The sequence below is a fragment of the Prionailurus bengalensis genome, unplaced genomic scaffold (genome assembly GCF_016509475.1).
Source record: "Prionailurus bengalensis isolate Pbe53 unplaced genomic scaffold, Fcat_Pben_1.1_paternal_pri Un_scaffold_108, whole genome shotgun sequence".
Classification (NCBI taxonomy): Eukaryota; Metazoa; Chordata; class Mammalia; order Carnivora; family Felidae; genus Prionailurus; species Prionailurus bengalensis.
In genome coordinates, this window is record NW_025091204.1 from 39,612 (window position 1) to 56,365 (window position 16,754).

General features: G+C 49.2%; 1 protein-coding gene across 5 annotated transcripts in view; it reads right to left on the reverse strand.

Moving 5' to 3' along the window:
• The window catches only part of LOC122478607 (liprin-alpha-2-like), a 44,014-nt gene extending 33,067 nt beyond the window's left edge, over positions 1-10,947 (reverse strand). The window contains exons 1-3 of one of the 5 annotated variants that reach the window (XM_043572155.1): positions 10,348-10,941; positions 9,920-10,113; positions 3,041-3,133 (exon numbers count right to left, since the gene is read on the reverse strand). In XM_043572155.1, the coding sequence (XP_043428090.1) occupies positions 3,041-3,133; positions 9,920-10,113; positions 10,348-10,360 (300 nt within the window). In that variant the 5' untranslated portion in view covers positions 10,361-10,941. Of the gene's footprint in view, positions 1-3,040; positions 3,134-4,479; positions 4,663-9,919; positions 10,114-10,347 lie in introns of those variants that run through there. The other 4 variants (XM_043572157.1, XM_043572153.1, XM_043572152.1 and 1 more) reach the window with 4 other exon arrangements.
• Positions 10,948-16,754: the final 5,807 nt, after the last annotated feature.

The following is a 16,754-nucleotide window of genomic DNA, read 5'->3' on the forward strand; positions in this document are numbered from 1 at the left end:
CCCAATACACATTATTTTCACGTGCCCGAGGAACAGTTCATGAAAACGAATATATGCCAGGCCATTAGGAAAGTCAGCTCATCTCAAAGGACTGAAATACTGCAGGGCATATTTAGGGATTGCATTAGATTCACAGTTCAATTCCTCCAACAATTCATCACGCCCACAGTGATGGGATGAAGACAGGGAGACTTCCAGTGATGAGCAGTCCTGGGCGGCTGAGAGAGCACTGTCACCCCTGCCACCACAGGAGGACAGGGAGAAGCAGGCTGTTGAAGAACCAGGAAGCTGACTCTCACCTGACCCTGAATCTGCAGATGCCTTGATCTTGAGAACTTCCCAGTCTCCTCAACTGTCGGAAAGAAGTGTGTGTTTCTTATTAGGCAGCCAGTCTATGCTATTTTGTTACAACCACCCCAAAACACTGAGACAGATACCTTCATGGAATTAGGCTAGAAATCGGCACAAAGAGAACGAGAAAATCCCCTGAAACATCAAGATGTGTTATGCTCCTAAACATTGTGATGAGTTAAGAAAAAGATGCCACAAAGAAAGTTAGAAACTAGTTTCACATAAAAGATAATAAACATTTGGCTTATCAAAACTTGAGATCGGTAAATGTGTGCTTAAAGGAGACTCATAGCTTTAGAATACATATATCATAGGATAGCTCAGTTGCTTGGCGACCAACTCTTGATTTTGGCTCAGGGTATGATCCCACGGCCACAAGATCGATCCCCAGCCTGGCTCCACACTGAGTGAGGAGCCTGCTGAAGATATTCTCTCTCTCTCTCTCTCTCTCTCTCTCTCTCCCTCTCCCTCTCTCTCTCTCTCTCTCCCTCTCCGTCTGACCCTCTTCCCTGCTCATGCTCTCATGCTAAAATGAATTGACACACTAATAAGCAAATAAATACAATACACATACTGGAAAGGAACAAAGGCTAAACATAAAATGAAGGATTTAGTTCAAGAACTACAAGATGGGACAGCAAACAATCACCAAGTAGATGGAAAACAAAAGGGCAGAAATCAGTGCTGCAGGAAACAAATAGTAAATGACAGAAATCAAAAGAGCCCAAGTTGGTTCTATGAAAAAGAAACAAAGCACAAAGTACCAATATCAAGAAGTTCTAAAGCCAATATCACACCAGATGCTGCAGATAGGAGGGATATTAGAAACCAGTTGACACTTACTCCTTGGAAAGTTTGGGAGGTCAGAGCAAATTCCAAGAAAACAAAATGCCTCATCTAAATAGACACAAGAAGGGGCGCCTGGGTGGCACAGTCGGTTAAGCATCCGACTTCAGCCAGGTCACGATCTCACGGTCCGTGGGTTCGAGCCCCGCGTCAGGCTCTGGGCTGATGGCTCAGAGCCTGGAGCCTGTTTCTGATTCTGTGTCTCCCTCTCTCTCTGCTGCTCCCCTGTTCATGCTCTGTCTCTCTCCGTCCCACAAATAAATAAACGTTGAAAAAAAATAAATAAATAAACACAAGAAGATATGGGAAATCAGAAAAATCCTATTTCCACTTAAGAAGGAATCTGCAATGAAAACCCTTCTCACAAGGAAAACCCTACACCAGCTGTTGGCCTAGCACTTCTTCCCAAAATTAAAGAACACACACAAAAACTCTTCTGGGAAAGCACAAGGAGTGCTTCTTCCTACGTTGTTTTAGGAGGCCAGCACGACCTGTAACCCAAACCCCAGCAAGGACAGCACAAGAGGGTGCAAGGGAACACCCACCACTCTCTTGAATACAACATGCAAGGATCCAAAGCACATGATTTACAAATGGAATCCAGTGAAGAGAGAATGCATAGACATCACGTTTGATTTATTCTAGACGGGAAAAAGTTGTTTTAAGGTAAACCACAACATTGAAACAAATCACTTGTCCCCAAAATGCACAAAACACATTTCAGATAATTTAGTATTATTATTTCTTTGATGATTGTTGAAAAATCAGAGCAAACTAAAAACAGAGGAGAATTTTCATGTTTTGATCCACCTATCTACCAGTAATGCCACGGAAAGTGTCATATGTAGTGGTAAAATACTGAACTCTTTGGGGCACCTGAGTGGCTTCTAGTCAGTGAAGCGTCTGACCCTTGATTTCAGCTCAGGCCATGATCTCACGGTTCATGAGTTCAAGCCTCGCATCAGACTCTGTGCTGACAGTGCGGAGTCTGCTTGGGATCCACTCGCTTTCCCCCCTCTCACTCCCCTTCCCATGCATGCTCTCTAAATCAATGAAGAAAGAAAGAAACTTTAAAAAATATTAAGTATACAAAACATTAGGAAAACCTTCTCTCTCGTATCTGGAAGGAGACAAGGACACCTACTCTCACCACTTCCATTCAACACAGTACTGGAGGCCCTAGCCAATCCAAGGCAAGAAACATACAAATGGTTATACTATAGGATAGAAACAAAAGAAACTTACCACAAGGCAACACAGAGAGTGTAAGGCAGACATACACAAGAATGTGAAAACCTCTGCCATTCACAGATGTATTCCACACACATAGAAAGAACTCATTCAAATCAACAAAAACCAAAACACACAACCTAATCACAAAGTGGCTTCCAAAAGGCAATTATTATATCAAAGAAACACGTAAGTGGCCAAGACACACACAGGGGCGGGTCCCACGAATACACCATACCTCCCAGCACCTGAGCCCCAGCAACCAGCTAACACACGAGAAGAAGCAATACCAGGCATCAGCCAGCCTTGAGCTCCCGCACGCTGTTGCTCGTGGGGAACAGACACGTGCCACCACTCACGCCCTGCTCCTCCAAGGCATCCCAATACGATGCATGTGGATCTGCAGGCAGCCTCTGCACAAACCGGAGCACCCACAGGAGAAAGAATAAACCGTGCTGTCCTCACACACTGGGACTTCGACAGCAGGAGAGGACCCGCACAGCCACGCAAGGAAAGCAGGTGCATTGTGCACACACAGCACTCAACGGTTGGCTCAACATGAAGCGAAGAACAAGCCAAAGCCATGGCTGGTGAAAGTCAAGACCGTGGTTACCTTTGGGGGACGTTCGGTGGGAGTCAGTAGGAGGTAGGAAGCACGGTAAGGTTCCACTTCTTCATCCAGGTGGTGGTTCCAAGAATGTGTTCGCTGAGTGAAAGATATGGAAGATCAGCTGAAAGTAGTGGCCTACGATGTTCCAAACGTCCACCACGTGCCACACAACTAAGCCGCTCTGTGGGGACAACTAACCTCCAACAGAAGCAAGGAAGCCCCACCCATCTGAGTGCGGAATCAGGAAAGAGCATCCAGACACCCCAGGAGCTACCGCCACACCCTCCTCGCCTCCAGCTGTTCATCTGGGGGAGTCCACATCACCTTCCTAAACATAATTGGCCACAAGACACTGAATGCAGAAGCAGCTGGAAGAATAAAGATCTTGCACTAAGCCAATGCCAATGCCAATGCCATGCTTCTACACAGTGTTGGTCTGAAAATGTACGTATTTTTTCCATGAAAGGTATGAGTACGTTAATCTGTACTAATTTATTGTCTTTAAGTGAATTCATCACATCTGAGATGCTCGGATTTGGTTTGGTTTCCTTAATGATTGTTTTTGAGAGAGAGACACAGGGCACGTGAGGGGAGGGGCAGAGGGAGAGGGCCACAGAGAATCTGAGACAAGTCCAGGCTGGCAGCTGGCAGCACAAAGCCCCACATGGGGCTCTAAACCATCAACTGTGAGATCACCATCTGAGCCAGAGTCGGACCCTTAACATAGAGAGCCACCCAGGCGCCTGCTTCAATTCTCGGTTTAACCTCACCACAGAAGAGATCAAGAGACACAACCCCCACACTCAAAGGCTCTCTGGGGCCCTCAATAATCCCCTGATGTCCAAGTGTCCCGACACCACCGAGTCTGAGAAACACTGACCCAGGGATCAAAGGGCACTCTCCCCTTCTTCTCGTCAACTTCCCAATTTCTATAGGGTTTCCCCAGCTCACCAGACTCTCTAGGGCCTGGCCCACAGGACGCAAGGGCCTAAGGCGGCCTTTGTTCGTGGCAGCCGCCTCGGGGGACAGAACGTGTGCAGCCTGTGCGGGGTCAGGGGACGGACAAGGCGGGAAGGTCTCCGACAGCCTCTGCGAGGGCGGGTGGCACACTCCTTACACGACAGTCGCGGCTGAGGCGGGCACCCGGAGAACCTCCCAGAAGCCACTACCGGCAAGGAGAAGGGCCCTTACTGCCTGCCGAGCGGTTAAGCCAGCACTGCCACGGGAGGCGCCCCCACACACACCCGCCGCCACAGAGCGGCCACCATGACTCACGGGAGCCTGCGGGCGTCCACACGGACAGGCCGGGTTTCCACCTGAGGGTGGCAAAATGCTGTCCCCAAAGTGAGCAGAACCAGGGCGCCCTGAGCCACCCGGCCTCTCACGGCTGGCACTGTGGCCTCTGCGGGAGTCCGAGCGGCGCTGGGTCCACCAGAACTCACCTGCCTCGATCAGGACTGTCTTCCGAGAAACAGAGGCCCCAGGGCGACATCCTCCTAGGTGGAAGACTTCTAGCAAGGGAGAAGCCGGATGCTCAGAAGAGCACCTCCCTCGCCCTCCACAGCGCATGCGGGCTCCTACCGCCGGCGAGAGCCGCCGGCCTCCCGCCCACCTCTCCGCCTGGCAAATGCGCTGTGGCGCCAGCACCAAAGGAAACTACTGCATCAGGGCGGAAAGACTACCGGGAGGGACGCTGCACCTGCAGAGACTCCTCAACACGCACCCGCCCCGGACGCACTGGGGTACAACGTCAGAGGCGAAGCCGATCTCAGGTGCGGACCTTGGGCGATGGACACACATCAGCACAGGTTTGGGGCTGTGACAAAGGCCTCGCCCTGGTGGGGGTTTCTGATACCTGCTCAGGGGAGAGGCTGTGCCTCAGTAAGGGCAGGTATGTGTGTGAAATCTCTGGAGCATCCTCTCACATTTGCTAAAACTGCTCTAGAAAAGTAGCCAAGAAGCCAAAACCACCCCCAAAAATATGCATGGGCGGGCCTCCGTGCAGTCATAACCCAAGTCTGTGCTCTTTCCAAGCCCCTCCCCCACCCCCCTCCTCGGCCACAGACAGAGGCTCGGGAGCCTGTAAGAGCCCCAGTGACGCTGATGGGCCACGTTTGGGCCAGCTTCGGGACACCCTGAGCTACGTTGGAGCCTCGCTGCTCCTGATTGTGCATGTTTCCCAAAGCGTGAGACCCCCCACCCCTTGTCGCTTTTGGAGGACGCACTGTGTCCCAGCAAAGCAGCAGTGCTGACTGCCCACCCACAGACACACTCTGATCCGTGTGAGGTGGCATCTCAGTGTGGTTTTGCTTTGTAGTCCCCTGATGAGGAGTGACTTTGAGCATCTTTTCTTTTTTCTTGTATTCAATATAATTTATTGTCAAATTGGTTTCCATTCAACACCCAGTGCTCATCCCCACAGGTGCCCTCCTCCATGGCCATCACCCACTTTCCCCTCTCCCCCACCCCCCATCAACCCTCAGTTTGTTTCAGTATTTAAGAGTCTCTTCTGGTATGCCTCCTTCCCTCTCTGCAACTTGTTTCCCCCATTCCCCTCCCCTCTGGTCTCCTGTGAAGTTTCTCAGGATCCACATATGAATGAAAACATATGGTATCTGTCTTTCTCTGCCTGACTTATTTCACTTGGCAGAACACCCTGCAGTTCCTTCCACGTTGCCACAAATGGCCAGATTTCATCTTTTCTCATTGCCAAGTAGTATTCCATTGTATATAGAAACCTCATCTTCTTTACCCATTTGTCCATTGACGGGCATTTAGGCTCTTTCCATCATGTGGCTATTGTTGACAACGCTGCTATAAACATTGGAGTACGAGTCCCCTGTGCATCGGCACTCCTGAATCCCCTGAATTCTAGCAGTGCTATGGCTGCGTCATAGGGTAGATCTATTTTTAATGTGGTGAGGAACCTCCACAGTGTTTCCAGAGTGGCTGCACCAGTTTTTCTTCCCACCAACAATGCATGAGGGTTCCTGTTTCTCCCCATCCTCTTCAGCATCTATAGTGTCCTGATTTGTTCATTTCCGCCACTCTAACCGATGTGAAGTGGAATCTCAGTGTGGTTTTGATTTGTATTTCTCTGATGAGGAGTGACGCTGAGTATCTTGTCATATGTCTGTTGGCCATCTGGATGTCTTCTTTCGAAAAGTACCTATTCATGTCTTGTGCCCATTTCATCACCCGATTATTTGTTTTCAGGTGTGGAGTTTGGTGAGTTCTTTATAGGTGTTTGGATACTAGCCCTGTGTCTGATACGTCAATTGCAAACATCTTTTCCCATTTCATCTGTTGTCTTTTTGTTTTGTTGCTTGTTTCCTTTGCAGTGCAGAGGGTGTTTATCTTGATAAGGTCCCAATAGTTCATTTTTGCTTTTAATTCCATTGCCTTTGGAGACGTGTCATGTAAGAAATTGCCACAGCTGAGGTCGGAGAGGTTTTGTCCTGCTTTCTCCTCTCGGGTTTTAAAGGTTTCGTGTCTCACATTCAGGTCCTTTATCCATTTTGAGTTCATTTTTGTGTATGCTGTAAGAAAGTGATCTAGTTTCATTCTTCAGCATGTTGCTGTCCAGTTCTCCCAGCACCAGTGCTTAAAGAGTCTGGTTTTTTTCCATTGGATACTCTTTCGTGCTTGGTGGAAGATTAGTGGGCCATACATTTGTGGGTCTGAATCTGGGTTCTCTATTCTGTTCCATTGGCCTATGTGTCTGTTTGTGTGCCCATTCCATACTGTCTTGATGATTACAGGTTTGTAGCAGAGGCTACATTCTGGGACTGTGATGCCTCCTGCTTTGGTGTTCTTCTTGAATATTACTTTGTATATTCGGGGTCTTTTGTGGTTCCATACACATGTTAGCATTATTTGTTCTAGCTTTGGAAAGAATGGTGGCATGATTTTGATGGGGATTGCATCGAAGGTGTAGATTGCTTTGGGTGGTATTGACATTTTAACAATATTCATTCTTCAAAACCATGAACATGGAATGTTTTCCCATTTCTTTGTGTCTTCTTCAATTTCCTTCATAACCCTTGTATAGTTTTCAGCATACAGAACTTTTATATCTTTGGATTGGTTCATTCGTATTTTTAGGTTATTGATAGGTATTTTATGGTCCTGGTGCAACTATGAACATGATCAGTTTCTTTACTTCTCTTTCTGTTTCGTTGTTATTGGTATAGTAAATGCGATGGGTTTCTGTACATTGCTTTTGTACCCTGTGAGTTTGCTGAATTGATGTATCAGTTCGAGGAGACTTTTGGTGGATTCTGTCAGGTTTTCCAGGTAGAGTGTCATGTGGTCTGTGAAGAGTGAACGTTTGACTTCATCTTTGCCATTGTGATGCCATTTATTTCATTTTGTTGTCTGATTGCTGGTTCTGGGAATTGCAAAACTATGTTCAACAACAGTGGTGACAGTGGACATGCCTGTCATGTTCCTGATCTCTGGGGGAAATTTTTCAGTGTATCCCCAGGAGAATTATATTAGCTGTGGGCTGGTATCATACGTGGCTTTTATGATGTTTACATATGTTCCTTCTATTCTGACTTTCTTGAGGGTTTTTATTAAGAAAGGATGCTGTGTTTTTTCAAATGCTTTCTCTGCCTGTATTGACAGGATCATGTGGTTCTTGCCTGTGATTTTCTTAATGTGATGTATCCTATTGGTTGATTTGCAAATATTGAACCAGCCCTATAGCCCAGATAGGAATCCTACTTGATCATGGTGAAAAATTCTTTTCATATGCTGTGCGTTTGATTTGCCAGTATCTTGTTGAGAATTTTTGTATTCTCATTCATCAGGCATATTGTCTTGTAGTCGTCTTTTTTTTTTTTTTTTTTTTTTTTTTTGGCTGGGTCTCTGTCTGGTTTGGGAATCAAAGTAAAGCTGGCTTCGTAGAATGAGTCTGGAAGTTTTCCTTCCATTTCTATTCTGTGGAACAGCTTGAGAAGGATAGATATTAACTGCTTGAGATGTCTGATGGAATTCCCCAGGGAAGCATGTGGTCCAGAAAATGAGATAAATCTTAGGATGCAATGACTAGGACAACCTCCTGGCAAGCTGATGGTCTCAGGAATAAGATATGGATAGATATGAAACACCTAAGGGTACGGCAAAGGGAAGCCTCCGTCATCTACCGTGGGAACCCAAAGGCAAGATGCCTGTGTTATTACCTTAGAAATGAGGGAAAGCTTCTGGAGTTCACTGTTTTCCCTTGCCATCCTATCAGTGGATAGAGAAGACAGTGATTCCAAGGTAACAGGCTTGTGCTGCAGGCTAAGCTCAAATGTTTGGAACAGGGCTTGGATGCAGTAGTTCATGAATGGTCTCTCTCTGTGCTAAGCAGTCCTCGAGAATACTGTCCATGGTGAACCAACAGTTCTTGAGAGTAAAAGCATCTTTAATGGCCAGGGAGGTACCAGCCACCCAAACACCAAGTACTCTCAGGAAGGCAATCCTTCCTTTGGGATCTCAGAAACTGATTGCTCTTGGTTATCACAGAGCAGATTCAGAACTCGTTAGGAGAGGCCGGCACTCACTATGCAGGGGACGGCCTCATTGCATTACATGAGACCCACGACATGGTTATCGGGTCACGGCCTGGGAGGGGTGCTGAGCGTTCCCGACCCAGGGCGCTTGGACTCCAGATATACTTGGGAGGGAGAGTGTCAGCTCCCAGGGCGCAGCCCTCCCTAGAAGCTGGGGGATTGTGCTTCTCCCTCAGGTTGGGCGGTGTGTCGTGTGACGAGCGTGCCTGGAAGATGCACTCCTGTGCGTCCCCCAGATCCACAGGCTCTCAGGATGGCCCCTTGAGCAACCTCAGCAGCAGTAGCAGTAGCCAGGACTCGCTGCACAACGCCCCCCAAAAGAAGGTCATCAGTCTTCCGTGCGCTGCTTGCTAGGCAAGAAACAAAAGGTCCACCCCGGCCACGCTAGTGACAAGCCCGCCTGAACAGGTTGGTGTCCCTTGCGTGGCTCCCGCATGAGTGAGGTCTTACCGGCATCATTCCTCTAGATCCGCAGTCACTCGACCTGCAGACCCCTTCCCCTGTCGGGAGACCTTCACGTGGCTGTTGACACCCCCCGCTTCCCATTTCATCACTCTGCTTCCCCACAGCCACTGAATTGGAGGTTGAAAACCCTTCCACGGTGCCCTGGGACTCAGCAAATTGGGCGGACAAGCTGATAAACACAATAAACTTTAAAAAATAAGCATTGTGGTATTTGTCATGTTGCTGAGCAGTTCTCAGCTGTACCTGGTTTTGAAGCAGTGGTTGTTTGTTCAATGTTCTATATAGCTGCAAATAGGTTATATCTCCTCCACAGTGAACCCGAGGCCCGTATTAAAGTATGGTTCCTGGAGGACGTAGAGCACGTATGAAATCTGGAAAGGACTCACGTGGATTCCCAGTCCACCTTGAGAAGTTGTGCAGGGAGGGCGTGACCCCAGAGCACTTGACTCTGAGCCTGGCTCCTGCACAGATGAGTTTGGGGCTCTGGGGAAGCTACATATTAGCATTCCTGTGCTTCCGTTTAATCACCTGTTAATAGGAACAGTGGGAGCACTTCCGTCACATGGCTTTTAGGAGTGCCTGCATCTAAATATCCACGAGATACTTTGATCACAGAAGCTCCATCACATTATGTGTAACTGCAGCCCCTGTGAGGACATGGTCACCAGCATTCAGAAACTGTCATTCATCTGGTGGTCTCTCTGGCGTATTCACTAGGCTGCCCTCCTTTTTCCTTCCCCTGTAGTTTTTGAGTTTCTCTTAAATAGACTCTGACCTTTGCAATCTATTCAGTACCACTTTTTTTAACTGGTCTTGATTCTGACAACGAGTAACAGCAGTGGGTTTCGTTTCTTACCAAGCAGCGGACGCGCTGTGATGCCCGGGATGGGGGCCCAGAGGAGTGGTGCGGGCATATCTCTCTGGGACTTTCCACTGCAGAGCAGGTCGCATGTGGGTTCAGCGTGTCCCAGAGCTGAGTTAAGTGGATGAAGGAGGCAGGTTGAGACCACATCCCAGTGATCCGACAACTGAAAAATAAAAGTGAGCCCTCTTCAACAGAAGAGGTGGTTTGCAGTTTAGTGGGGTGGAGCAGGAGGTGGGCCAAGGGGGGACATTGGAGATGGTGGGACGACGGGACGGGGCCTTGAGCCGGGGAAGAACTCAGTGGGCTCTGTGATACACCGGACAGCAGGCAACACATGTGGCCACTCTTCAGGGCCCGTGTGCCTCTGAGGTCTGGAGTGGGGTGTCTCACGTCCACACTGGGTCCACAGGGCCCCTTACCGCTAGAGGCCATTTCCCCTTCAGCCCCCGGACTTGTCCGTTGGTTTCTCTTTCCGTCTGCCTCAATCAGTCTCCTTCTCAGAACTCGTAATAAGGATCATGACTGGCACACTCAGTTGTACTTCAGTTGAAATGCCGTTATTTCTGTTACTGCTCACAATTCCGTAGGAACCCTCAGGCTTTTGGTTCCCTGGGCATGGAAATTTGTAGAAACTGTTTAACAGTGGTCTGATTTGAATGTCCCTATGTTTGAAGTGTATAAAAGTGTTTTACAATAACTTGGATTGTTGCCACCTTGCTGTAAGCAATTTGATACTGAAAGTAGACCTTTTGCTCCTGGAACCATGCTGGAAAATTCTGTCCCTTAGATGTTGCTGATGTGTTTTCTTTCACATCCTTATGCTTTCTGTAATGAAAACACTAAGATTCGTGGTAATGCCTTCTGGATGTCCCACCCCACTGCTCCCCGAAATGTGTATTTTTGCAAGTTGAGAGGTAACAAAAAGTGTGGGTTGGCTGCTTTCTGCGTGGAGCCTGCTTTGGGTCCTCTTCCTCCTTTCTCTCTGCCCCTTTCTCCTCATACACACTCGTTCTCTCTCTCTCTCTCTCTCTCTCTCTCTCTCAAACTCTAAAAACAGGGGCGACTGGGTGGCTCAGTCAGTGAAGCATCTGAGTCTTGGTTTCGGCACAGGTCATGTTCTCACACTTGGTGAATGTGAGCCTTGCATTGGGTGCAGAGGTGACAGTGGGGAGTTTGCTTAGGATTCTCTCTCCCCCGAACTCTCTGCCCCTGCTCCACTCTTGCTGTTTCTGTCTCTTTCAAAAATGAAAAAAAAAAAGGATAAAAAATAAATAAATAAACCAATTAGCTATTGAGGAACCAACAGTTTCACAGAGGTGAGGAGTTTGGTTTCTTTCATTTTTGCTATTTGACACTGATAGTCTTCAGAAATATTTTTGACATCATAACACGCTGGCTGCAGCCTGGGAATAGAGCCTGTAAGTTGTGTTTTGGGGGTAGCTGGATATCTCACTGCAATCCAGGGCCCTGTGGTCTGGGGGAATGTTTCAGTTATTTATTTGAAAAGACACAAAACGTTGCATTCTCCTACAAAACCAGGACTGATTTCCTCCCACACCACCACTTAAGACTGTCGTCATTGCCATAAGAACGAACACATGCTTGTGAGGAGAACAGGGCAAGGGCAAGGGTGCTGTGGGACTGTCCCAGCGTGTGGCACTGTCTGCAGCTTAAAGACTATTTGGAAAACGAAAAGGTAGTATCTTCCATGGCAGGGAGGTGATTTCACATAGACAGTGGAGCAGGCCCAGGCAGCCCAGGACTCTGCTGACTTGTGCCCGGTCAGGGTCCTGGCACAAGTGTGGCCCTGTCTCCCGTTACCCCCTGGGGCTGCCTTCTGGGCAGGGGGCCCGATGGCTGTCAGGAATGGGGGTAAATACCTGTAAACAAAATTGCAGAGCGAGGTCATTTTAAAGGGCTGGTAACTTTAGTATACACTTTTGTTTTTTAATTTCCAATCAGTCTGGATTTCTGGATGATGACAAAACTTTAGGAAGGCACCTTCTTGGAGAAAACAATGTAGACCAAAGGACATTTGTGACTTAGCTGCTGGGTCAGCAGAGACTCTCCCTGCAGACTTCTGGGTCACTTCCTCTCTGTCCTCTATGCAGCCAAAGAAGATGCAGCTGGTCGTCGGTCCGTGACATGCTGACCTGCCTCAGCCCCTCGGCGACGGCACCACGGGAGGCTCTTTGACTGGAATGTGAACAATGGTGGAGAATGGCCGACTTCCTATATAACAAGGCTGTGGCCCTCTCAGGCTTCAATGGTCTAAGATGACTCCTAACTTCTGCTTATCTGCTTGAATATTAGTGTGCTCTTCCACCTACTACAGCTAGGCATCGTGGGTGTCCTCAGTGCGTGGGCTCTATCAGAGCCTAGTCCTGGGGGCCTGGGCAGCTTGCCTGGAGTGACCTGCAGAACCTGGGAGCTGAGGCCATGGCAAGCCTGGGCGGGGGGGACCTGGGCCCGTCCTCCCCCCACCATGCCCCACGCCCACCCTGAGCTCCCTGGCACCCGAACTCTCAGAAGACCAATCAGGAAGCACTGGGCTCCCACCGCAGGGCAGGGTGCTGCGTGTGCACCCAGGAGGAAGGCGCGAGACCCTGGAAATAATGTAGTGCAACTCTAATAAAGGTCTTACTGTTCTTACGGAAATCAACGTTTTACATTTCTTTTTTGAACCAGTTTCAAGAGTGGACCTCATTCTCCATTCGTAGATTTTGCTTAAGTTTTTTATGTTTATTCATTATTGAGAGACAGAGACACAGAGCATGAGCATGGGAGGGGCAGAGACAGGAGAAGACACAGATTCCGAAGCAGCCCTCACGAGGCCACCTCAGGAGGCTCTGGCACAAGATCCCTCATAGTTCAGGCGACTCTGGGATGGTTCCTTCCCTCCCCGCCACAGAGAGCTTATGGCCATTGGGTCAAGGGATGGACGCCCTGACCCGTGGGCCTTGTGTGGAGGGCACAGCTGACAATCGCTGGGATTTCCTCTTCCTGTACTGTCTCTCCCACCAGGGCCGATCGTTTACTACTGTGAAGGATACATAGTTTCTTTCTGTGGAGTAAGACTTCCCTTCTCCTTTCTGTCAGGGCATAGTTAGGTCATTCTGTGTCTTCCTGTTCAGAACCTTTGCTGGCTGATCTTTAGTTTCTGCACTTCCTAGTCCTTAGTGTTAAGTGTGAGGTTTGGAACAACAAAGTGCTTCCCTGCGTTTTACATCTAAGATTCTGTTTTTTCCCCACCAAAGCTGGGCAAGCCTTCGGCATCTGAGAGTTTCTGGAAACAGACCAATTCCCCACGGGTACATTAGGTTGCACATGATTTATTAAAACTTGATTTGGTGAATCCAATTATGCTTAAAAAAGAAATGTCAGTTGAGAAACAGACCAAGCACCGAGCAGATGTCCGAGGGGTGTGGCCTCTCTGAGAACACGCGTTAGCCATCCTTGGCTGTGCTCGCCCCATACTGAATGTTCCGGGGCTTGCAGGCGTTTCCACAGACCCGCCAGGTCCCACCGAATACCCTTGACTCTCCTACCGCTACACGCTCCTCCTTGAGGCCACTCTACCCTCCTCACTGCTACCCTTAAGGTCCTTTCTTGTGTGTCACGTCGAGTGTTCTGAATGTAATTGTGACTTCACACTTTCCTCCTCGCCTTTTGCTGGCCGAGTCCTGCCACCTCCCAGGTGGGTGCTCCGCGGTACCGGGAGGGGTCTGTCCCCATGGCCCCTGCAGAGGGGCAGCAGGCGCATGCCCAAGAGGGGTTGTTGCCTCCTTCCTGATGATGTGGCTTCACTTGATGGTGTTTCTCAACATCTCTGATGTTCTGCTTTCTCCTACCCCCCTGTCGCTTGAGTCCTCGGTGGGAAGAAGTGGCGTGGATTCTGCTGATTCTCCTCCTTGTCTTCCTGCGGCACCTTTCCCAGTCCTGACTTGAGGCCAGCGCTGTGTCCACACCACCCGGTGCCTGGGCAGATTTCAGCGGGAGCAGGGAGGCTCCATCCTGCCCGGCTTCGGTGCTTGCTGGCCCCCGTGCCCTGTCCCTTCTCGCTGTATCTTACCTGACTTCTCTTTTAAGAACATTCATCCGTGTACTGCCCAGCCCCCTCCCCAGGGAGTCCAGGATGGTCTCCAGGTCCTCCACGTAGCTGCACTTACAAAGACTGCTTTTCCAAATAAAGTCACATGCACAGGTTCCAGAGCTTTGGACATAGACGGGACCACCTCCCCAGTCCACCTGTTTCTGGAGAAGGCCTGCTCTGCCCGGTCCTACCCCGGAGGCATCAGGGTGGGGAGGACGGGCCCAACCCTCCCACGGGGAAGAGGACTCTCGGGTCACACGACAGGCCCTAGAGTGTCCAGGCAGAAAGTGGAAGATGGAAAATAGTCAAGAGGACCTCTGGCGTGCATCAGGATTACTGCCGGTTGATCTTCTCACTCGAGTGTGCTGGGTCTCTCCTAGCCACGAGCCTATGTGTGCCTGGTGAGGGTGAGTGTTCTCTGCTTTGGTGGAAGGCACTTTCAGGGACCCCTGAGATAGGAACCAGTCTAGAAAGGCACTAGGACGTGCGGGGGAGACAGTGATGCAAGAGGAAACCATCCTGCCACACATGAGAGGAAGCAGCATCAGGCCTGGAAGCCAGGATGCCAGCCAGGCTGGGCTGTGGTGAGGGCCAGGTGCAGGGAGGCCTGTGTCCCACTGTGCCGCCTCCAAGGCCTCCGTCCGCTGTGAGCCATGGGCATGGGTGACGCCCACAGGGTTTCGGGGCACACACACCAGAGCACATCCAGCAGTTAGAGGGTATGTCAGCCTCTCCTGCGCAAATGGTGGCTGCCGTCCCACTTGCTTGGATTGTTTTCAGTGCGTCCGGCCAGCCATCCTTAGAGGAGGCAAACAGAACCTTTCTCCACTGGTGCTGAGGGGAGGCCCACAGCCTAGCCTCCGTGCTTCAGGGCCATGGCTCTGGTTTTCAGGCCAGGATGCTCTCAGAAAATTAAGTAAAAGCTATTTGTAAACATTTTCAGGAGAATAATAATGTCAATTAATTTAAAATTTTTTAATTAGGTTAGCCTGGGTGGCTCAGTTGGTTGAGCGTCTGACTCTTGACCTCGGCTCAGGTCACGATCTCATGGTTTGTGGGTTTGAGGCCCGCATCGAGCCCTGGGCTGGCAGCGGAGACCTTGCTTGGGATTCTCTCTCCCCTCCCCCACTCACGCATGTACTCTGTCTCAAAATAAAGTTATAAAAATAAAGTTACAAAAATAAAAAAAATTTTTCACTCGTAATTAAAGCAGTGAGTAAGGCATTGTCACATGGCAAAAATAGAGGGCTAAGATTGTCTTAGTCTCCAACATCTTATTTTCTTTTTTATTTATGTTAATTTTTAAACTTTAAAAATGATATCTGTTGAGAGAGAGGGAGAGTGGAGGAGGGTCAGAGAGAGGGAGAGAGAGTCCCAAGCAGGCCCTCCAATGTCAGCACAAACCTGATGTGGGAACTTTTTCACCAACAGAGAGATCATGATCTGAGCTGAAATCAAGAGTCAGGTGCTTAATTGACTGGGCCGCCCAGGTACCCCTAATTTCGGTTTATTTTTAAAGATGTTAAGTAACTTCTGCACAGACCCACGACCCAGGTATCAAGAGTTGTATACTCCCTTCACTGTGGCAGCTGAGTGACCCTGGTTTTTGTTTCTTTTAAATTTTTTAATGGTTGTTTATTTTTGAGAGGGAGAGAGAGACACACACAGAGTGCAACTGGGGGAGGGGAAGAGAGTCAGGGAGACACAGAATCCGAAAAAGGCTCCATGCTCTGAGCTGTCACCAAACAGCCCGACCTAGGGCTTCAACTCATGAATCGTGAGATCATGACCTGAGTCGAAGTTGGACACTCAGCCAAGTGAGCCACCGAGGTGCCCCTGTTTTTCATGTTTTGCTCAAAGTGCCACCACACTCATTATTTCAAGGAAAACTGCGGCTGAATTGCCCCACCCTGGTTCTTACTCCCCTCCCTTCCCCATGCGATAGTATTCTAATCGTTTTGTCCCGTTACTTACCTGCTAACTCATGTGTGCTCAGTGTGAGCCCTGGCACATCCACTTCAGATTTACCCAGTGGCATCTAGGTAATAAAGCGATATGTATCACTCAGCCACGTGGATTGCAAGGAGGACAACACAAAGGGCTCACGGTGCCACCTTATGCCCCGGGATTTACAGGTGAATTCAGCCACCCTCTGGGAATTCGACGCCCTGGGTTAGGTCAGGGTATGCATCAATGATTAAGTGACCATGTGGGTTGATACTGGTGGAAGATGGGTGATGGATTCATGAGGGTTTACTGTACATCTTCCTTTGGCATTTGAGCAGAAGTTTCTAGAGTGGAAAACGTTAGTAGCTGTTTAGGGATCCCCTCCGTGCAATAGATGGTCTCAGCCTGGAACGACTGCTCCCTGGCCCTCACTTTGGAACGGAAGGTAGCCCGGGTTCACACTTTGAGCTGCACCGGCAGCGGAGACACGTCTCCCATCACAAACCAGCGTGCAAGTCCTACACGTCACGATTCCATCTTGACCTTGCTTTCACATTTTGATTCGTGTGACATCAGGATGCTTCCTACAAGTGGTGACGTCTTAGACCTGCTGAAACGTGGCCTATGATGACATCAAAGTCACGATGAGAGGTAGTTGCTTGTCTCCAACTCCCTTTGAGAGGTGGAGTCTAAGGCCTCCCCTTGAGCCTGGGCCGTCCTCGGTGACATGCTTGACCAAATGGATGTGTAGATGGGATGCTCGGGGAACCTGTGGTTCTTGAGTGT